The 24,572-nt window shown below is 35.0% G+C and overlaps 1 protein-coding gene across 1 annotated transcript in view; it reads right to left on the bottom strand.

Annotated features, from left to right (window-relative positions):
* The window catches only part of DENND1B (DENN/MADD domain containing 1B), a 96,412-nt gene that overhangs the window by 13,035 nt on the left and 58,805 nt on the right, over nt 1-24,572 (bottom strand). The window contains exons 13-18 of the mRNA XM_008946386.1: nt 17,938-18,039; nt 11,657-11,747; nt 7,674-7,714; nt 6,806-6,874; nt 4,320-4,376; nt 3,402-3,512 (exon numbers count right to left, since the gene is read on the bottom strand). Of these exons, the coding sequence (XP_008944634.1) occupies nt 3,402-3,512; nt 4,320-4,376; nt 6,806-6,874; nt 7,674-7,714; nt 11,657-11,747; nt 17,938-18,039 (471 nt within the window). The remainder of the gene's footprint in view (nt 1-3,401; nt 3,513-4,319; nt 4,377-6,805; nt 6,875-7,673; nt 7,715-11,656; nt 11,748-17,937; nt 18,040-24,572) is intronic.

Consider the following 24,572-nt stretch of genomic DNA (forward strand, 5'->3'; position numbering starts at 1 on the left):
ACAATAGAAAGATTCAATCCTCCACTTTCACTAGATTTTGTTGTGGTTTTCCCTTGCTTAGGGCAATCCATCTGTTAATGCTGACTTGTAATATAGTTAAGCTTGCACACATATAAAAAGCCTAGAATAGCTAACCTAAGCAAGAGTAAGCTCCAAAAAATATTACAGAGATAGAACAACTCATCTTAGGCAAAGATTAATTGTGTGTGCATGCACACGCGCGCTCTCAGACACATATGAATGCTCTCCTGTTATGTCTTTTTTGGGGGTAAAGAATTCCAAAACGCAAATTGTGGGAGAGCAAGCCAACCACTACAGTTTCCAATAACACATTTAATTATTTATTCTCTGATGAGGTTTTGACAGCTATTTTACATGCTATAATTTGTTTTGACTTACTCTTAATTTTTTAAAAGTCTATTGCAGAACTGGGGAAAAAAAAACCACAACCAAGCCAAACAAACAATAAAACCACATTGACAGCAGTGATAAAGCTTAGTAAATATTCATTGTTAAAATCGTCTCTGCACTGTGACCGGTGCTGGTATTCTCTCCGGGCCAAACTGGCCTTGTTTTCAATAAAACCAGAGGAGTATCCTTTCCCCTGAGCCCTGTTAGGCTGAGGCTGCAGTTGGAACTGTCATCTTCACACAAAGGCGAAGGGGTTGGGTTTTACAAACGCAAAGCCTAATTGGGAGATCTTCATGGCTGTACCCCTGACATTTATTAAAGCCTCATCAACAAAACAGGAAATAACCATACTAATTAGCAGACCTACATACAAACTACTATTTGTTGGGGTAAAAGCAGAAATCACTTCCTATTGTAAAGGAAATGTCCTACTAAACCCCCAAACCCTGTTATGAACCAATTATTAAAATGACCTTTTACAGTAAAGCGAACTTTCACACCATACATAATGTTTCAAGTAAAGATGTTTTACAGCATCTCAGGTAACTATTACTATTTACTTTTAAGTATTACCAAGCAATGGAGAATGAACAACTCAACGCATTCATCTAGCACGACATAAAATATAACACCAAATTCTTCACATTTATGAGTTTCTAAATGTTTCAGCATGGAAGAGATAGTAATAAAGTGCAGAGGTACCCCTTGTTTGGAAGCATGATGACGATTAAAAGCAATCTCTCTGTTTTGTTTGTCATTTGTTCAGGCTTTGGGGGGATATTCTAACACACTGACATTGTAACTGAAGTAGTATCTGGTGCTTAGTTTAAATATACATCAAAGAGCATGAACTGCATGCTAGCACTATCCTTGTATGATATAAACACTCGTGGGCACAATTTTAGAAATCTGGGTGGAGAGGTTCATTTGCAGGATAAAGAGTTATGGAAAAAAGGATTAAACCTGACAACAACAGCAACCTGTGAAATTCACTTCTTCTAAATGGTAGGCTCAGTACTAGATCGGTCTTGTACATATGCGCTTGTGAATACAAATGCATATTCTTATTTGGACATGAAGTTTAAAATCAACACTTAGTCATAAAAAACTTGCAGTTTTGTTATCTTATTCAGATACTTGTCAAGAACAAAACCACAAACAAGAGTAGGACTGATTTTTTTTTTTAAATACTTTGTTTGCTTTTGGGGAGGAGGAAAAAGCAAGAATAGCATGAGAGGTGAAGGGAACTGCAAGAGTGGACTTCTTGGGGTGCAATCACCATTTGCTGCTTCCTACAGGAGGGATATGCTCTCCTCCAGGCTTTTTTTGAAAACTAGAAGATGACTGGAAGAAACAGCAACTATGTTATGTAGGGAGTTCGCAGTATAGTGCTGTACAAGCACAAAATCATGCAGAAAGTAAGTTGTCCTGCCCAAACACAGGCCTTCAAAAGAAATGTTTGATTGTGCCAAGGTAAATGATATTTTTTTTGTATCCCTAGACTCTTGTACCTCACAGCAGGCAGCACTACCATACCAGGAAATTACCGCAGATTTCTTTAGTAAAAGCAGCCCAAAATAATTCACTTATTTCAGGCGTACATTTGTTACCTCTTTACACAGACGCACACAATTCACCTACACTAACCTGTGAATGTTGGCTTATAATGCATGAAAATCTTCTTAGCAGCCCCCATTATCAATTAATTTGATGGGGAGGAATTTCTAATAGATAACTGTCATTTTAATATATAGCAACAAATATTTTAAGAACCATTCCTTTTATTAACATTAGAATTCATATATTTAGAATTGTGTATCTTCTCTTTCAGTACTCAAGTGAAGAAAATCTATTGTATGCAAGTTTCTGAAAGAATGCAGAGACCATTGCTGCCTGTATATACAAACACACTGAGGGCACATGGTTTAAAACTTTATCACTGGCTTTAAGAGATCTTGAAAACATTTACAAAGTAAAATCTGCCTAAATAACTAAAGCAGAAAGTCTTCATATTATTTATAAGCCTACTAAAAATAGTGACTTAATACATACAAATGTACAATTTCAACATCATTTAGCAATAATGCACATCAGTTCTATGTTAAATTTCACAAACTTTATCTTTAGTATGGATACAAACTAATTCAAAATCAAATTGATTAAATAGACAACTTAGATTTTTTTTATTACTGCAATTTCTAAAGTGAAAAACTAAATGTTGTTACATCAGCTGGACAGAATTTACTGAGTTTTCATCTGAAGAACGTATATGCATTAAAAATCCATATATAAACATTCATTACATGTATTAAAACCATGCAATAACAGTACCATGGAGAAGTATACAGCTACTCATTAAAATATGGATATATGCAGGTAATTTTATTCCCAGAAAAAAATGTGCTACAAAAGCTGTTCTACTGATATCTATGAAATAAAACTGTCAAAATGAATTCAGACACTAAACCACTTGCCAAAGTTAAGACACTACACCTGTTACTTCAAATCAAGATTAGAAAGGATTAGAGAACAAAAGGACAAGAGATTGGCATTGTATTAACTAGCTGACATTGATAAAATAATAAATTACGACTATCTGAGCAAGGGTAAATGCCATATAACTGCCAAATCAATTTATTAGAAATACAAAATTAACATGACTCACTATAAGTAACTAAAAAAGACAGCTTAATACAGACCTGTGAATAGACCAGAATGTATCTTCTGTGAGAAGCCTTTCTCAAAAAGAGTATTTAAGAATTAAATCTTACAGATCTCCTGCTTTTTCCTCTTTCAACAGGGATGAAATACAAATGGCATTTTTCCTCATTCAAGCAGTGTAGCTGTATTTCTATAAACACAGCCTTTTACTCACACTGTCCAAACAGACTGTAAAATAATCTTAAACAGACACACTGATGCATTATATAAGTGGCAGAAAATTTTCGGCATATGTGTGTGAATAAGAACAGAAGTTCCCAGTGTCTTACCTGTGCCAGTCTTCGTTTTTCCGAGTTTGCTCTTTGCTCATAATGCACTGTATAGACAGGAGCTGTCTGCACGGCACCAGCACTGCAAGTTCCATACTCTTCCTCACTCTCCTATGCAACAAAACAGGTTTAAATTCCTTTATTTATAATCATGATCTGCGAACGTACCCTCCTTATTATGCATGCAGAATGCATTCAAAATTATCTTGCCACAATCTATTACTGTCATGAAAATACCATCTGTAGTAAGAAAATCAAATTTAGCTTTTCAAGAAGCTGAACTATCAACATTGTCATTTAAAAGATGAATTGTTCAAACATCCGAGATATATTTTTGAAAGTTTTCTTAAAACAGCATAAAATATATCTAATAACAGGTTCCTTCTCCCTGCAGAAAGATCTTGCGTGGATACAAAATTTTCAACGGGAGAAACAGCTGCAAAATGCCTAAAATATATTTTCTGTTATTTCTGCAATGTCGCTTTTGCCAAATGAAACTATTCCTTTGTTTTGGAACACCGCCATTGTTCACCTCTCTATGAAACCAGAAGGGACAACTGCACTCTCTAAAATACGTTGCACTGCAAGGCTCTCCCATCTCAAATTCTCAGCTTGAAGCAAAGGCTTCGATTGTGATATCAAAGCAATCAACTTTATGAAAACATACGTCCTGTTAATGTATCTTTGAAGACCTCTGTTGTTCTATGATAAAATATGCAAACAATAAAGAGATTATTCAGTGGATGCATAGAATGACAGATAGTTGCCAGAGGGCTTGTTATGAAAAATGTATTGTTGAACAAAGGGCTAAGCATATTTCAAAAGTCATTAAAACCACAATTCTCATGTGATTTGTAAAGCATAATCTTCAAACTGATACAGGAAGCAATGTAAGAAACTAAAAAGTATACTACGTACCTTGTGTTTTAACTTACTCTTCACTTCTTTTATTCCTTGCTTTGCCTGATTTTTTGCCTGGAAAAACAAAAGGATTTAAGGAGATCTGCAAGACACTGGCTGTAGTCATGGAACATGATTTATGATGTCATACTTATGTTAACTTTTTTTTTTTAAAAAAAAAAAACACCTGGTGATATAAAGAAGGGCAATAGCCTTTATCACAAATGTCATACATGCATTGTTAGTATATTTTACATATTCATGCTTTGTTCATGTATTTAAGGATTTTTTTCAGCACACGCATGCAAATGCTCCAAAAATTCTCCAATATTACTAAGGATAGGCTAAAAATGGTTGTATATATCAGTCTTTTATTTGAAATGGTCCTTTAAATTTGAAAGGGTATTTTAGCAGTAAGGCATGTTGGAAAATGTTAAGATTTTCAAGATGACTGCCACAGCGTTCCAGTCAGGCAACTTGCAGGGCAACATCAATCTTAAGAGAAATGAAGTGATTTCATATGCAGATGGAGATTTTGCCCAGTGTTGCTGAACAGCATAGTGCTGCTGGTTAGGGGAGAATGGATTAAAATAGCCAGCCAAGGATCACTGTTGCATAGAAAACAGCCAAGAATGTTATTCAGTAGAGAAATGAATTATCAATACAGAATACCATGTACTTATGCTAAAAAAAAAAAAAACAAACAGCCCACTATTAAAAAGACAGAGTGGGGGTGGAAGTAGAAAAAAAGAAAAGACGGGGGACACATGACACCAAAACCCCTACCCACAATATAAGAAAATACATCTTTCTTATATGAATACGGAAAAAAAAAACTATGAAAGTTTTCAAGGTTGTCTTGAAAATAGCATTTAGAAAATATATATTTAAGGGCATACATATTTGGAAATCACCTATTTTCCTATGATTTTCTATGCATGGAAGTTCAGAAAATCATTTTCTTGAATCGAGGTCAGAGTCTTTTTGATCCTTAAATCATACATCTAAAAGCTCAGTAACAGCACAGTGGGCTGCCATGTACCAGATGCTAACCTGAGAGCCACTTTAAACTTTCCAGATCACGCTCACAGCATTTGGATGACTTTTGGAGTGCTTTGTTCTAACTCTGAGGGATAGTACCAAACACATTACTGAAGTCTACCAGCTATCTAGCCATTAAGAAATTTTCTATTTCTATAGTACTAGGATCCATAAGGGGAAACAACATAAGAAATTAAATGGGGTATAAATATGAACACCTTAACACACACACACATCATCACAAAATTTATCAGTACTTCCTGGCACACCCTGAAGTTCACTTTGAAGAAATTTACTATCAAGGATGCAATTTTAAAAATTGATGGCTGGGAGAAGATCATGTAACCACAGTCTAAGATAGTGCAAACTGAAGAAGAATAATTTGCAGATAGCATGTTAATGAACCATTTTTTAAATTATAAGTCCATAAATATGAAGTATATTTAATTTATTTACCTGTTTCTCTCCATGACTGCTGTGTTTTTCAGCTGATGTAAAATTAAAAATTCTACTTGAAAACTTTACTTAAAATCCACTAGCTTAGACTGATGTAGTGATTTATTCTGGATACAGGACTACTTATTACGTATCCAACTAGTGAAACATTTGGAAAAGCAAAAAAGAAGCCAAAAATCTTTACATGTATGTTAAAAAGGCAACCTTAAAATATTCCCCACTTCATTTTACACTATTTTTTTTCCCATAGCTGCATACTACTATATAATTTCACACACTTCATTGGTTAGGCAGTCTTTGAAAAGATCTTTTCAGCTCAAAAGTATAAACATTAAGCCCAGTTAAACATGAGTATTCTAGTATCATTTTTAAAAGAGCAGATGATAGGAAAGACTTGCTGCTCACATTATTGATGCTTTACCACATCTTTTCAATAGCGCAGCTCTTAGTGCCAAAGTGAAATTGCATCTGTGCATGCCAGGACTCCGTTTGTACAGCACAAACTGTATTTCTTCTGAACAGAGATCTCTGCTTCACGTGAACACCCCATTATTATGAAACTATATGCTATAACACTATTTATATTACCTATGAATGTAACATTTACAAAATGTTTTACACTCACGTGATGTTTCTAATGCCTGTGTTGTGTTATGGGACCTTAGTGGAAATGAGAATTTCTGGTTTCAAGAGTCCATATTCTAATCATGTCATCAAGTTAGGAAAAATAAATACCTAAATGATATTCAAATAAGCTTCTAGTATGTATTATGATTAAAACAAAAACATCACAGTGACACTCTGGAACTGTCTATTGTTATGTCTGGAAGACTCTGAGTCAACTCTAAAGGAGAAAACAAAAGGAGCTAAACACTTCCTATAGGCCGAAGTGATTTTCTGCAATGTACTTACAAAATGCTTATGTTTTTAAGTATTTGGGAAGAATGAGAGGGTTTAGAAGGCTGTGGTATTTTTATGTATTATCTATTTGGAATATATGGGCTTACAAATTTATATGCTGTTTTCACAGCCGGCGTGGCTTTGGTCATTGCTGTGTTGATCAGTGCGCCGCCTTTCTGAAACAACAAAAATGTATTTTAGCAGCATTTTAACCCAAGTCAAACCCTAAGACAACAGCAAGGAAAAATAAACAGTGTGATATAAAGAAATAACAGTCTTCCTTTTAAATTAGCAGGACTAAGCACAGCTGTGTTTCATCCCCAACCTGCTGTCTGCAGCTTCACAAGGGTTACCGTACGTCATTATCGTAGCTGGCACATTTATCAATGCATTCTAACAGAATGATGTATTTTCATTCTTCACTCATTGTTACCATTTCAAAACCCAGTGCAGAAGTTACAGCTATTTTTCACGTGTTCCCATCATATTTATCATGCAATTTAAAAATACTTTGACCTTACAGAACAAACTTCATTTAATCACACAAGAATTCTCTTCATCTAGGATGAAGAGTATTTTTAACTAATCCTGCAGAATAACATGGTCAGACCAAGGGTCTTCTGCTAGGCAAACTGCTCAAAACAAAAAATTGCTGCTTACTAGAAGTGATAAACTTCATATTGAATTGTACTGCCACACCTAATTCCATTATGAAATGTAATATGATACAGAAAGCTGTAAAATTAATGACTAGAGAGGCAGAAAAACCTTCAAAGTTTTGGCATTTGTTTTGGGTATGGGCCTTTTATTTTTCTTCAAGAAAAAAATGCACAAACTTATATATATATATGCACAAACATATACCACAGATGTTATTTATTATAGAATGTACTTCTATTTACCTTGTGAATTAACACTTTTACTATTACATAGACATAAGGAAGAAAACAAAGATTACAAAGATACAGTTCATACCTTCACTGTATGCATCCATTGCTGGTAAGATCTTGAGTTTCCTGAAATAGAAATGTAAAGTGTAACAGAATCAAACCTACAATCAACATTTTCTATGCTTCAACACTCCTCACAATCTGCATTAAAAAATTCCCTTAGAGAATTACTCATTAACTTCATTCTTCCCAGCCAGACTAGGAATGTAAAGGTAAGAATATGTGTACACTAAGAAAAAGAACTATTTATCTCTTATTTCATGTTTTCTGTTTTCTTTGTAAAACTGTATCTTTTCACCACACAAGGTTTTCTAATCTCAATTGAGGCAGAAAGAGAAATTAAAAATAAGGTAATATACTGCTAAGAAGTCTAAAAAGAAAAACATCAACTCAAAGGAAAGAATAACATATAATGAACTGCATTCAAGCATTATGATCCCACTGGGCAAGCTTTCAAGCACAAAAATGACACGAACTGCAGATGGAACTATCCCAAAGAAAAAGAATGAGAGAAAAGTTCAAGGATTATCACATATACTATATACTCCTCTGCAGGAAAAATACTTTGAAATTATTAACTGTATCTACTTTCTTTCACAAAGGAAAACCTCTAGAAGCCAGGTGAGAACTGGACTACTGAGGACTACTGAGCCACTAAGCTGGCCATGAGGACAGGGTTAAATTCTACCAAGCACTTGATGAAGAAATGAATACTACTTCCCAAAGGTGCTTCAGCTGAACACCAAAGATTTGAGACACTGATCCCTGTGCACCAGTCACTTGAATACTCCAGTACTGTGAGCTGTGCTCTCCCCAGACAAGATATTCACGTTGACAAGAACGCTGAGTTTCAAACAGATAGTATAACCATTTTGAAAGGACCATTCTGATACATCCTTGACGTTACAGACTTTTAATAGGAGTTCTCAAAGCTTCCTACACTTTGCAATAATCAGTTAACTAAGGCCTGGGTAGAATTATTGCACTGATTAGTAGAAAGCCAAAACATTCTCCAAGAACACAGCTGAGAACTAACTGGATCATTGTAAAACGTATTCTCACATTTCAGTGAGGCTAAAAGAAAAAGCTGTGTATACTACTATCAGTGTCAAACACTTTTACCCATTACACTAAATTCTTTTGCAAGCAATTTTGAGACGGTATCATAATGGTCATCAGGTCCTCTACATTCTAAGCGAGCAATGCTTTCATTTGTGCCATCATTCCTGAGAGTCTGACTATCTGCAGTAAGAATGACAAAGAGCAACCTAAAGTAAAAATTACTATTTTTTTGCCTGCTTTGATCTGACTAGCTGTAACTACAAGAGAGAGTAGCATGCAAATAACAAGTTACAAGGTGAAATCTAACCACTGCTAGTGTGCCGATGAAATTCCGCTGAGCTGTAAGGCCTTTCTTTAACGTGACATTTCATAACTTCAAATTCTTATCAACAACATTCACATGTCACCTGGTTTGTAATGTCCTTACATGACTCTTCCCACATCTGAGCTTTCTTTGTCACAGCCTATGATTTTAAGCAGTTACTAGAACAGTAAATGAGATCACAGAACATCATCAAGAAGTTTAAGTGTCTGCTAGTTGTCTAGAGAGACTTCAAGGAAGGCAATAAAGAAAACAGATAAATACTAAACTACACAAAAGGCCATGTTAATGCTGCATACTCTCAGTCAGAACTGAACCTTTTGAAACTACACAAGAAAATGCTGATTCCTTAAAAGAAATTATTATTAAATAAGTCCAAAGGTTTTCACTTTTTCAGCTTTCCTTATACTACCACCGATATTAGACCAACACAAAGAAAATGACTGCTGTAATAAAATTCATGTGATTACAAATTCCTTTAATGGATATAATCTACAAAAATCTAAGTGCTAAACCAATCAATCATCACTATATTCTTGTTTTGAAAGTTACATAAAACTCTTGAAAGCTACTACTTCCACAAAATAAGTGGAACAGAAAGCAAAATGTTATTAAGTATGAAGTGCAAACTAATGAAGATGGCCGACAAATTTCTTTTCACGTATATACTCACAGGGAAAGAAGTTTTCACCACTTTACTGAGAAAAAAAAAATAAAATCACAAAACGCAATGAAATCTAACTTTTACCCTCCAATTTCCAGCTTGATTATTTGTGCTGGTTTAGTTATGCTCGTATATTTGGAAAAATATACATTAAAAAAGAGATTACTTAAAGAAACACTTTCCATTTGATTGAGTGCTTTTTAGATTATGCTCTTTACAACTAAGAATATCCTCATCTGTTCTTTTAACCGCATGTAGATTACACTAACTTTCTCTGACTTTTCTGAAGGCTGGGTTTCACCTGGCTTTTTAAAACCTTGGGCTTCCTGATAAAGTTGATGGGAGTTAACTCTGTAAGAGATCATAGTCGTACCCTATTAGCATCACAAAATGTCACCTTCAATTGCATACATATTGTTAGCCCTGCACTTCGTAATGGTAATGAGACAGCAGTTATGTAAATACTGAATAACTGCCCTAAGCAATTTGTCCACAGCCTGGCAATATACAGCTTTTCTGACTTGAAAAGTCTGCACGCAATGCGATCCAACCGAGAACTGTTGGTGAAGCTGAGGACTCCCTCTCAAGCAGAGCCAGGTGAGACGTGGTGCACAGCCTGCCAAATGCAGCCAAGCAGTGAGCTTTATCTAACTCCTAGTGTAGTTTTATTGCAGCCCCCTGACCCTCCAACTGCAGTCAGCAAATGAACTCTGAATTCTGACATCACCTATCTGAATAACGGATGCTCAACGCCTAAAATCTGTTTACAGAGCAGTGTTCCCCTAAAAAGGCAGAAAAGAAGTAAATCTCTGTATAACTAACCATATTTTAATCAAGGAAAAACCCCACAAATTATGTGCTAGATCACAGCACAAGACACAGAGGGCAGAGGAAGGCAGTGAAAACCTTGAACAAAAGGATTTATCTATTCTCAGTATAAAAAAGGTACTCTCCAGAAGGCAAAGACGACCCTGCACTGCTGGATGATCTCTCTGTGGGAGCCAAATGTCTATTTATGAGTAGTCTTGCAAGAGAGGACCACCAAAAACTGTCTATTAATGGGATTTGTTCAAGTCACACAACCTCCATTTACTGAGGAAGCTTCTACGCTACTTTCAAGGCTGATCATAAAATAGTATTTGTGCTGTGTCATGTATATTTTGATCCAGTATTTTGATACCATCTATTATACACAAATAACAACAGATCTGTATCAAATGTTTAACAGGAAACCATTCAATAACCCTGTAATAATCATTAATGGATTCAGCAGGCTCTGTTCTCTATAGGTTAACTTCATAAGCTAGCTAATGTGAAAAGCAATATAACAATTTTCAGTGAACGTAATTGATGAAAACAACACAAGGAATAATATTTGTGTTTATGAAGAAGATAAGCTTCCATTGCCTCTTCTCAGATGATGCATAAATAATAATTTAAAATAATAATTTTAAAAATCCCTCTTTTTTAGAGTAGCACATTGGCTGGAGAAAGCAAATCTTTCTAAAAAATTCAGGAAACCACTCTTCATTCCTGCACTGCAGAAATAATTAGACGTTAGAAGTGCTTATGGAAAACATAACTATCTAGAAAAAGTTCAGCATCACAAATTATAAGATTATTTTTAAAATACAGTTTACATAGAACATATCATAATACATAAATGTGTGGTTTAACATGTAAATAACATAGGGGTATTTCATCATATACTGAAATCTAAGTATTTTACCAGATTAAACCAAAAGATCTTAATTTACTATAGTGATACAACTAGATACATAATAGCGTGTGTCCCAGCAGTGATCTGTTAAAGGCTAAAACCTTTCCAAGAAGGAATAGAAACAATGAAGCTGTAACAAAGATTAACAGCATCTAATATTTGCAGGACCTTGTAAGGACATCATCATGTTGAACAGCTCCCAAAGAAGCGTCAATAAGTACGCCCAAATTAATTCTGTACCTCCACAAAAGCCTCCTGCTGTGATTTCTTCTTCAAAAACATCAGAGAATCCTCTTCCTGCATTTAATTTTGACAGACGACCATCAATAAACTGGAAAACAAAGTCACACTTTGTTGGTCCTTCTATTGCTTTACAGTGTGATAGTTTTAAGTCTGTACATTCTAATAGAATATGATTGTTTAAGACAACGTATGGCTTAGTGATGATATACTACAGAAGATGGATTTTGCAAGAGCAGTTGCAACTATGAGCAGCAGAAATGTCGGAGTATTTTATATAGATCAAGTAAATTACCTATTTTATGCAAAATTTACAAGTTTTCTTTCAGAAATATTTTAAATAGTTTTCACACTTTTCTTGCTTTCCAATGGCATGAAAATATATTAATTTATTTCCTAGCAAATGGTAACTCTGGATTTGTAATCATAATCATATAAAGGTCACTGAGACAGTCCCTGATGTTATTTTGTGAAATTCTAAGTTTAGTTCTTATCATCAACAAAACAACATAGAGAAGCCTCCCTGCTGTACCCCTTTCTGGCTAAGCATCAATGGGTCCAAAGCAGAACTTGCTGCCACAAGGAGTGCCTTCTGAACAACTAGAAATATTTCACCCCATCCAGTTCAAAGAACCAATAGGCTACAATAGCTCCCTGAGGCCCATTAACAGTGTGTGTTCTGCATCAAAAAGGACCCTATAAGGACAGCACGTGAAGGGAAATTGTAGCAGAACCATCCAGGGAAACAGCAGAGTGGCTTGGTTTCAGAAGCGGTGCTAGCAGCAGGTTGGATTGGACTGGCAGTACACGAGCTGACTCAAAGCATGTTTCGTTTAACTGTATAGGAATGTGACACAAAGTGACAAAACAAAGTGAAGCATAAAGCCAAGGCAGATGCCCAAGACCTTCACCACCTGACTGGGCATATGTCAGGGTTGACAGCACTGTATTTTTAAGTTCTACTGCATCTGTTTGCCCTTTTTGGCTTTTTTAACCACTCGCACCCATTTAGGTACATCTAGAGGTGCATATAGCAGCAGTTGCCCTAGAATCATAGAATTATAGAACCACTTTGGTTGGAAAAGACCTCCAAGATCATCAAGTCCAACCAAGCCCTCAGGCAGAGGTTACAGCTGCATGAGCATGTGGATTTGCAGCTACATCTCAGTGTATATACAAAGACCAAAATGATTCAAATGTGTCAGAAAAAGTCAAATTAAGAAAATGAATGATTAAACCTCTCAGGAGCAACGAAAACATTTATTCAAGAATTACTGGGCTTCAAAGCAGTATGATGAGCACATTCTTAAAGGTTTAAAATTCTCTCAAGAAGTAACCCCTCCCTTTTTGTTTTGAAAAGGCTAACTCAAGTCTGAGAGATAAAGTGAGAAAATGTTTTTCCAATTAGACACAGTTAATCTTCTAGCAAGAATTATGAGTTACTCACTGGTACTAAACAGTACATAGGAACTAACCAAAATTAATTTCTGGCTGTATCATATTTTGCCACAGATAATCCAAACAGTGTCAGTCACAATCTGATACTTGTCAATGAATAGATTAGTGACATGAAACAAATTACTTTCTCAAGAGTACAAAAATTCCAGCAGCAAGAAGAAGGCAAGCACAAAGATAACCATTTTTTCTCTTTCTTGTCTAAATTCCTTCTTATTTTTCATTTTATTCCAAGTTGGCTTTTTTCCAAAGAGGTTGGTTCATGGTCAGACCACTATGGGATCACTGGATTATTTCACAGTAAGAAAAATAGATAAGAGCATCTTTAGCTACTACTGTGGAGAAAAAAAAAAAAAACCAAACCATAAACCTCAACTCCTCCCTCCTATCTCCAGCCTTTGAAATGTAAGACATTATCTCTTCTAGGAAAGTTATTAATTCATTCCATACTATAAACTAACATAAGATTTATGGACATACTCATCATTTGGTAAATTCTATCAACAGAAAACTGAGACACTGACTGAATTTTAGTTTTTAGAGCTCTAACTGAGTATTTAATGTAAATACTGACAAAAAGAACTGTTAGCAAAAAGATATTTGAGACATTATTTAAAGGAAATGATAAGTGGTAGTAGTAGGTATTACTTTTGAGCAATTTACTGTTAATGATTTCTATTGAATTGCTACACGAAAAGAATAGCATGTGGAATTACACATATACTTTCTGGTTTTCTCCTCTCATTTTTCAAACCCATAGTCTCTCGAAAAATCTGTGCCTGCTGTTTCAAGAAATGCATTCACTTCGGGATCCCAAGAGCCTTTGGTTGACTATCACTTTCAATGACAAACTAGTAATTCTAATGTTACTTTTGGATTTTACACTGACTAAAGATAGAACTACCATAATCCTTCAGTAATTTTGAAATCTGAAACCAAAATACAGACTATACCCACTTCAGTAGATCTTGTTGTGGAAGTGATAAAGGGTGGGGGGTAGGGAAGGAGAGATGATGTTTGTCAGCTAAATGCAACCAATTATTTAGGCAGGAGTAAAAATTCAAAGTCAGTTCACCCATTATTAAAAATTAAAGGTTGGTAGAAGCAAAGAAAATATTATAAATGTGATTTTCAAAACATCATAAATGTGATTGCCTCACAATAACATCTCAAGAGCTTGCAAAAAGTCAGCTCAACTCATAAAGCTTGCAAAGGAAGTTTGAAATGACTAATAATTTTCAAAGACTTAGGATTGATTTTTCAAGTCTTAAACTGGCATTCAGTACTTATTTTTTTAGTTAGGACTTTCGCAGATTACATTACTTAGAAAATTACATTATTTAACGAGACTGTCTAGCATTAGGCTTCATGCTAGTTCTAATAATGAATTAATGTTTTCCCTTGACACTCATCAGAATTACTTGACATGTAAGAGACAACTATTAATTGTGTATGTTTGCACACTGAAATAAAAGTTAGATACCTTCCATGTTACCCTAATTAAAGGGAAGCTTAGAAATAGCTATTCAAATGGATAGCACACATATTAGTACAAATATCAAATATGTGGAAAAAAAACAGTGAGAAAAGTAGTAATATTAGTATATAGTTTAAGAGAACAAACATTCAATCTGAAGAAAAACTGTCATGTGCAGAGTATTTGATCAGGAAATAAGAATATGTAATATATAGATACTTATTTTATGAAAAAATATTTTTTCATATAATCTATATCATTATAGATTAAAAGTAATGATGACCAGGGTTTTTAAATCAAAACTACTCAGGGCAGCAGACAGCCTTAGAAAACTAAAGCAAATAAACTGAACTTCACACCTCCCTATAGCTGTGATCCATATGAGGGTATTTATCATAAATTACCTCTATGAATTCTTGGAAAATGTATGTTTTGTAAACAGTTTGGTATATTCTGTTTTGGAGCAATATAAACAGTCTTTTTCAACTTCCAAAAATGTAAAGTCATCAACCTGATCTAAGACAACTATAAATCTGAGAGAACGATTTGAGACTAAAAGATAATCTAGGCATGGTCTCTGTCAAAAATATCCTGTCTCAATTTTCAGTAAAGACTATGATGTTGAATAAAGGAACAAAAACACAAGTGTTACTGAAAATGACATACAGAAATGGACAACTTAATACCTGAGGAACAAAAACTTGAGTCAAAAACTCCCTAGATTCACCTCTGTTATATAATTCTAAGGGAAACACCAGATATATCTGGAAGTAAAAAAAAAAACCACCAATTTTCTCAAGGAAACACAGTTGAAGTGAAGAATAAGAGTATAATTACTTAAAAAACAAAGGTTGTGGCAAGTGCTGCCTGTCAGTTTGCTCGTAATTCAATGAGGCTTACAAACAGGTATTGGGGGTAAAAATAGTAAATGAGTAAATGGAAAGATAGAACATATGAAATCACACCACTGGTTCTCACAGATTCTTTGATAATTTATTTTCTAGATAGAGGAAATGTAATTTATCTATACCAAAAAAAAAGCCTCTTGCATGTGCCTCAGTTGAAATAACACCAAAGCACAGTACACCTGAACTTCAGGATGGATGAGGATTGGCCCAAAAAGGAGATAACAGCTTATAATGAAAGAACAGTGTCAGGATGGGAGTGTCATCACCACTGATGACAGTATTTAAAGGTTAAGTGCTGGGACTGATCCTATTTACTAGTTAGTTAATGGTTTTTGGTAAAAAAGACTGATGTGCTAATACACTTGGGGATATCATTGACAGAAAGCACATCAAAATGCAATACAGAATAAAAACACAACATTGAAGATGAAAATAATCTGAAAGAGACTAACACAAAGAACTAATTCCACAGTTTATTCTGACACTGATTTCCTGGTACTTTGGTGAAAAGATACTACAAGCTCCAAGTTAAGAGAGTGGTTAAATTAGAGGAATTATCATGTTTTAATGCAGGATAGATAGGGAGAAGATTAAAAAATTAGAAAGAAAAACAGACAGAGGAAGGATTTTATAAAACGGAACAAACAGAGTTTACTCGTCAATTATGGTGAAAAGGGTGCATTTAAAGTACCTATTTTCTGCTTGGTCTAGGTTTAAGGCTGCTTCTAAGAACTATTTTCTGCTTAAAACATTTTCCAGAACAGAGCAAAATACAGTTTAGTCTTTTTGAACACAAACAACTTTGAAAACAGCTCATTTGTCAGTGGGAGAAACTGGAGAAGATGCAGCTGGGCTGAGGATTAGCTGAAAAAGTGGGAGTAACTGCAACAAACTAGAGGAATGAAAAAAACACCCTGTTATTACTTTTAAACCACAATCAAAATTGTTACGATTTCCTAATCTTCTAAAACACATTATTTCATTTAGTTGAAATAAAGTTAAACTAATATATAAACGAAGTCTGAACAAACTGTAAACTGATCCTGTTTAACTGAACACATATTAAACATATGGGGTAAGTACAGAATCACACTGTCAAGCCCATTGATTTCAGTGGAAATAAACCTTTCTCTTACAGCTGAAGATCTTGCTTCAGTAGTAGTAGTGTGGCAACAATTTAGAAACATTGCTTGTAGGCAGCTCTCTACTAGGAAAGTTTCACACTAGCTTATCTCACTGAGATTAGCAAAGTGTAAACAACATCGTTTATTCTCTTTCCATTTCAATCATATGTGCTGCATACTTCAAAAAGGTTTCAGACTTCTTCTTTATATTATATTTTTATTCACATTTCATTATTGTATGCAATAAAACAGTAAAACTAAAGGAGCCCAATTCTATGATCAGTATTTCCTTAAATTTAACGCAATTAGGAGAAATATGTTTTCACAGGACTCCTACAAGCTATCATCCTTGCATATATCTTTTCTTTAGACACTAGCCTCTGATTAACACCAAATGTTTTTTGAAAATTAGAAGATTCTACAGATAATGGGTTTCCCTTATTTATCATGGTAGTATATCTTCAAAGAAGTCGATAAGAATATTTAAACATGAACTCCCATGCCTCAATCTTTCTAGATTTTTGCATGCAAATATATACCTCTATAAGTCTTCTAATTTCATTCAGATTTTCCTTGATTTTACAAAAAAAAATAATCTAGTAATAAACTTCTTAACACCATTTTGATGCAATGGGGTCATGTTTTGAAAAGGGAGAACAGAGAGTTACAGAATAAAATCAAAGAAAAAAAATTAATTTCAAAGACCATAATAAAACTAGTACTGAGCTGTGCCAGACACAAGAATATGTTCTCTATTAGTTCAAACTCTGCAGTAGCAGATCAGCTAGGTTATTCTTCAGGCCACCCCTATGGCTCAGGTTTGTAACATTCTCTGTGTGCACACTTCAAAAAGCCTAGTAACGACAACTGCAATTACAGTATGAATCTCGTTGTTAAATGAAACGCCACTGAAGTCCAATTTAAGTAAGCACCATCTTGTTCAGGTTCTTTGGTCATGAGCCAAGATAGCTGAAAATGAAGTTCAACCATCAAGCTGGGAGATTTGTGATTTTCCTTGTTTATCCAAGTTGCTGACGGACTCTGAAGAGGCGCTGCACTGGCTCTGCACCCTAGGCTTATTTTCTTATTTTTTATGGTTTTGTTTGTTTGTTTGTTTGTCTTTTTAGTTTCACCTCCCCACACGCTGTTTGTAACTGTAACTGCAGACTTAAAAATACAACAAAACTGGGATGGCTGCCTGTACACAATTATATTTTATCCCAGAGTTTCATAAGCTGGCAGAAAGGAAAATATATTTAAATATGCATATGTTTTAAAGAGAAAATCATTAAACGTGGGTCACTGACACTGTCATACCTGTTTAAACAGCTGAAGATTAACAGCTGTTTCCAGAAACTGCTTAGTAGTACTGGAACGATGCTTCACAAAACTTTTCTCACAGAAAGTTATAGGCTCTCCCTGGAAAATTTGAACAGAATAAATTAGAGGGTAACTAAAGTATACAAATATTTTGATTTATTTTAACATCCCCATTACTAATATATTTATTTATTAGTAGTCAATACATACAAATATTTCCTTTCAAGCATTCTTGATAAATACATATCCAGTTAAGCAGACATGGACAACAACAAAAAAAAGCCCGAAGTTATCATACAATATTTAAACAGTTCTCAGAATACATGTTGCAATTGAACATTTGGTTTATGAAGTTAGTGACCAAAACACGCATTGGCAGGGAAACATACAATGGTTTACAATTGCTTCATGTTACCTTTACAGCATTCCTCATTAAAACTTTCATGGAAGTCATTATGAATTTGAGGAAGAGCAGGTCCATTGCTTCAAACAATTTAATATGCATTATTGTTCAGGGTTACTCTTCTTTCCTGGCACGCTAAACCAGCAATACTACTAAACCAAATCTCTAATACAGTCCAAAAAAAAAAAAAATGTATCCGCACCAAATTTATACTTATTCTATCAAAACATAAGATGGATAAATTATTGAAATACCAATCCATTTTGGTTTTACACCAAACAAAAGCTACAAACTTTTGGGGATGCTGTTATGGAGATTGTCTGAACAGATGAAATTAACATTTAATACAAGCAAATGTATTTCCACAACATGGGAAAGGTGCATAGTCTATATTTACCAAAATCCCTGCACCAAAACACTTTGATGATGAAGTTAGATAAACAAGTATTCATGGAAAACCAAGTGTTTATTGAAATTTTTTTTTTTTTTATCATTTTTATTACCAAAAATAGCACTCATTTAAAAATAAAAGATGCTAATAAGATTATTTTTGAACAATCTAATTGACTCCCATGTTATTTCCTGATTTCGTTTAAATTTTGCTATCTTCACTGTGCACAGACCACTGGACACTCTTGATAAGCATTCTCTCCAATTCTGCATAAAGCCAAAAGTCCTCTCAACCCAAGTTTACAAAACCAAAACAATTATCAATCACCAAACGTCTCAAAGACAGAAAACTTGGAACTCAACCAAATGCCACACCCAAATCTACAATAGAATATTTTACTACCCAAAAGCTACATATACAGTGTAGTCCCAGACCATAATAAAAGACATCTAAGCCATTCAAAAGAAAACAGATCAAAGACAGCTGCTATCCTGATCTTCACAATAGCTCCAACTGTTAGCCACTTTAAAGACAAATTTATTCATGCCCATGAGCACCACAGCTTTCTGCTCCTAACCCTGTTTAACTTTAACTGCATGTGCTACTTCACACGTTTTCCTGTCAATGCTGGCTGACTGTGCAGTTATGTGCTTCCAAGAGTGTCACAAAGCGTCTCCTGCACGTGACCTAGGTGAGTTTGGTGGAGTAGTTCTAAACCATTTCCCACTGCTCTTTACACCTTCCACTTTTTTTTTTTTTAAATGGTTCAAGTATGATCCAAGGAAACGCTGCAATAAAAACACTATGATGTCATTTTAAAATCCTATTACAGTACCAAAATCTTCCCTCTTTTTAGGGCTCCAATCCTACTCAACAAAGTATTTAAGTTCATGGCCTTCAGTTCATGGTTTAAGTTTTACATCCTTACTTCTTTATGGAACCTCTGACTCTAGAAAAGAAATCTCACTGGAAGAGCTAGAAGTGATGCATTTACCCAATGTAATCCTTCCCCTTTCACAGGGTAGCTGGGATACTGCGATATGCAAACCCAGTACAATTACAATACAGGTACAATATGTAGCACTGTGTCAGTTAAGTCTCCAGGAGAAGCACCCAGGTTACTCCATCTACTACTCATCCCAAGGTAACTGATGAACACTGCACACAGGCAGGACACACTGGACCTGCCAGGCAGCTTGAAATGGTTGTGGTACTTTAAATAGCATTGCCTTCCTGACCCACTTTGCATTCCCTATTTTTGAGCTCCTAAAGACTCTTGTCTTAAAAGGATGATCCCAAGCTACTTCGCAGATTCAAAGTGCAGCAAAACAAATGGAACAGTCTTCAGTGAGCCATGGTGGTACAAGACATAGTGTTCCTGAGGGCAGACTTGCTTCTCAGTTCTGTTGTTCTCCCGAAAAACTTCATGGCAGCAAATTTTAACTCCTTATTTTTATATATATATGTTGTTGTTGTTACACAAAGAAATTACTTCTGGAAATACAGAGGCTTTGTGGGAATGCAGAACTAACTAGATGATGGCTCATGACGTAATATGAAACATTCAACTTAGGACCAAAGAGAGAAAATAGTATTCTCAAAATATACTATTTAGAAAAATACAAACTAAGCTACGCCTCTACTTCTACTGCCAATTGTTTTGGGAAAGATGAAAGAGAAAAAGAGGTTATCCCCCCTGCAGTTGAGAAAACAGGCATGCTTGCTCTCCCTTCCTTACACATCAGCCTGGGAAGAGAGAGCAGAGAGCTCTACTTGATGGCACTTCTCCTGCCTGAGCCATGTAACAGACCACCAGGAAAGGGTTGTTCAACACACATCTTTAGTGCATGGCTGTACTATTTTCCCAAATATTTTCCTTTAATCGACGGATGCTTCAGACACTTAGTGCATCTGTTCCCCTATCAGTACAGTTCAGAGACAGAATAACCAAAAAGTTATTCCTCTGCTGAAAATTTACTTAGATCTATAAAAAGTTCACATCCAAAAGTCATCTATGTTATTTGAACCTGCAGATAGCAAGGTTGCTTTAAAAAAACTGAATAGGTTTAAAGTTCCTACTTGCTCAGCAAATGAAAATGAGAAAGTCTTGAAATCTGAAGAAATTCCACACAAAAGTTTTCTCATGGTACCTGCTGCAACTTTACTGAAACTGCATTAAATAACACAATTAACTCCTAACTCTATTTCTTCAAGGGTCTGAACAACAAAATTACTTTCCAAATAAAACTTTTAGAAATCTTCAAGGTTATTACTGTAAACATGAAGCCTTTTGAAGTGCTATTTAAAAATAAATTACTGAATCAATACAAAAAAAAATCTCTCTAGAATTTTTTTCATATAAAGCTTATAATATTCTTATTTCTGGAAAGACAAGCAGGTACCTTTAGAAAGTGAGTTTTGGAGGAATGCTCCACTGATATTTAACTATTAGACCATCAAATGGCCCCTGTCATATTGATCTACTATGTACTTTCAAAACAAGTTCGATCAAAACCCAGTGGGGACTCTATGCTGAAAAGTAGACAGCTAATACTCAGACCAAACAATCTATGCCCAAACATGATACATGTCCTTTTAACAACAGTTGCTATAGAATTTTCTTCCCCTTTCATAGCTTGCCACACACAGCAGGAATTTCTTACTCAAAGCTACGTTCACATTTTAAACAAGCTATTTATACAGACCTCAATGGAATGTGAAAACAGTGAGCTAAACCAGCGTGATCATTTTTAAAAGAAAAATTAGATTAGAAGGTATGTTTGTGCTTTCTAACTCTAGTGATATTTAACTTGGACAAGTACAAACATTATTTCAGAAAACATTCCTATTGCTCTAGCATGAGATGATTCACACCAACTATCTGTACTATTGCTATAAATAATATAATTTCATATGGTAGCTCTTGCTTATTACATGAAGAGTATAAGGTAGCTAGGTATGGTTATAGCTACTTCAATTTTGGTATATATACTTTTTTTTTTTTTTTTTTTTAAATTAAACATCATTTTGGTTTTGATATTTGAATTCCTCTATTTAAAATCAAGGAAGTACAAAGCTGAAACTTGATCTGATCTCATGGTATTCAGAGAAAAAAGGCTAGGGGATAACCAAGTATGACCTATGATAACTCAGCATGACTCTACCCATGAAGGGGCCATTTAAAGTTGCATACAATTTGCTGAAAAAATTTTAAATTTCTTGCAATCCACCCAAAAAAAAAAGATTCATCTGTGCTGATTTTTTTTTCTAATAAAAAATTTAATTTTGTTATTTTGATATATTGCATATTGAATAAAATACCTGCATCTGTTGAAGAGCTGATGTCACTACTTAAAATAGTGTCAATATTGGCCCAAAGCACCCCAGTTAGCATTCAATCAAAGTGAGGTGTGACAAGTCGTGCTATCTTCAAGCCAGAAGTTATCTCAGCACCCCAGTGTGCTGATGAGACCATGAACTCTTACTGCTGAGCATTCCAGAGCAAGACATTAGCCTTTGGTCTTCATTTCTGGTGAGTGATGTTACAACCATCACAACTTAAAACAAAGCCATCTTGGGTTTATTTCTTTTGTGTTAGTATCAAGAGCTTTGAGAACTTTCTCCCCCAAAGAGGTGAATTTTTCAACAACTTCATCTTTTCTTAGCTAATTCTTGAAGAAAAGCCAATTTTTTAAAGGTAGAAAATAAGTTACTACTGCTCATATCCCATAATCTTTTAATAGCTGTGTCATAAACCAAGACATTTTGTTTATTTGAAATACACATGAAATGTATTTGTCTTGCCCTGATGAATTACCTTTTCCAAAAAATAAAAATATCACACCTCGATTTCCTCCTGATGTTTGCTGCTTAAGAGCAAACTTTTCTGCTTTGCTTATTTTCCTGATGATGTAAAAATTGGTCTCTATCATGGTGAATATTTTTATTCTCATTATTTTTCCACTCCTTCCTCATTCTCTTATCTACTTCTCCTTTTCTAGACATACATTTAGAATATTGACTGTTTAAGAATTCTTAACATCAAACAGTGTTTTATTAACTGACCATACTGTATGTAATTAATGGAAAAAATTTACTAGTTTTTGCTTTCATCTGCAAGGTTTGCATAAGTACATGCGTAAGGCTTGTTTTCCCTTGTTTTGTTAAAACGTTTGACTGCCGTGGCTCTTCTCTGATATAAGATGGATACCGAAAAAATACACATGAAGAATGTGTAAAGTAAAATAGCTAGAAAAAACAGAATGTCACACACACAGATGGACAAAACGACACCAAGTGCACAACTGTAATCGTCGCCCTAACTCCCACCTACGCACACAATTCCGAAATGTGGAACATGCAATATTGTTCCACGATAAATTCCCAAATGCTGGACTACCTAAAGAAAAGAGGAGCAAGAGAAGGTTCAGGGCTAAGATTTGAGTCCGCGGGGCCAGACTCTGGTGACCAGAGGCGTTTGCCACCACTGGCACTGCAGACCGCGCGACGGCTCACGCGGGGCGAGTCCAGCCAGCCGCTGACCGCTCGCCTTTCTACATTCCAGGGCTCCTTGTAACACAACAGTGGGAACTGAGACCCCTGCAAAGTCCACGCACATTCCTCTGCCAGAGCATCTTACCCCGTGTCTCAGAATGGAGTCAGTCCCCTGCATGAATGAGGCCATTTCCAAAAACATTGTAATTCTCCATTCCAGGGATGCTATTTTGTTCTGGATTATTTTTTTGTCATTTACCAGATGACAGTGAAGCAATTTTTCCCTTCTGGATTAAACAAAAGCAGAAAATGAGCTCCAGCTAGTCATGGGTATTCAGTATTAAACACTAGACTAAAATAAGAAGCGCAATAAAGCTACTAATGCACACTGGGTGGAGCTCAGGTCCTTAGTGCCAACTGCAATGTTTAGCTCTACAGATCCACTCCTATTATGCAGCATTTGCTAATGTAAATTGTAGCATATCACAAAAATACTTGTGGCAGTTATATCAATTTCATCTATTTCTTTAATTCAGTATCATGATTAAATCAGAAAACCCAACTATATCCAATTTTACCGGAAAATTTTATGGGATTAAGTTTTTTACTATCATTTATTACACAAAAAAACACCTCATTATTATCTTTATCTATTAGATGTCATATTTCCTGTCTGTGTTAGAGTAGTCAAATTTTCCATATGGTCTTCTGGAGTCCCATGAACTCTTTTCAAGACCCCTGAAGCTTCCCCTTTTCCACTTCACCAATCATTTTTTTTCAATAATTGCTAGACGTTTGTTCAAGACATATTGCTATACTGAGGAGAATCTGTCCTATGCTGAAAACAAACAGTTGCACAGAATGGGTGTTCAGTGTGATGAACAGCGTTTGGAGCGAAGAGAAGTGTTGGATGAGTACAGACACTATTAAAGCTGTTCTTTACTCAAAGAGAATATTAATGACAGTTGTTTCATGTTCCAAGTTAAAATCATACAGAACATACTGCTGCAAGGAAAACAGTTCCCTTAAACACATTTTTCAACGTACAAGCTATAAATAACTGTCTAAATATGTTATTTTATTTTTCATCGGGATGTTTGTGATCCTAAAACGGTACCCCAAAACCTCTCAGGTTTGAGTCTGAAAATGATTGGCTTATTTACAGAAAAAGTATTTCAAATCTATATAGAAAATATTCCCACTTAAATATATAGGCTACAAAGTTGCAGCATGACCACTACTTGAGATCCTGAAAGAATGTAAATAAAGCCCACAGCTGTGGTTTAGACGTCCTTATTACATCTAGCACCACAGACACCAAGGGTAGTATTTTCTTTGCAATAA

Source organism: Merops nubicus, unplaced genomic scaffold (assembly GCF_000691845.1).
Source record: "Merops nubicus isolate BGI_N331 unplaced genomic scaffold, ASM69184v1 scaffold2008, whole genome shotgun sequence".
Classification (NCBI taxonomy): domain Eukaryota; kingdom Metazoa; phylum Chordata; class Aves; order Coraciiformes; family Meropidae; genus Merops; species Merops nubicus.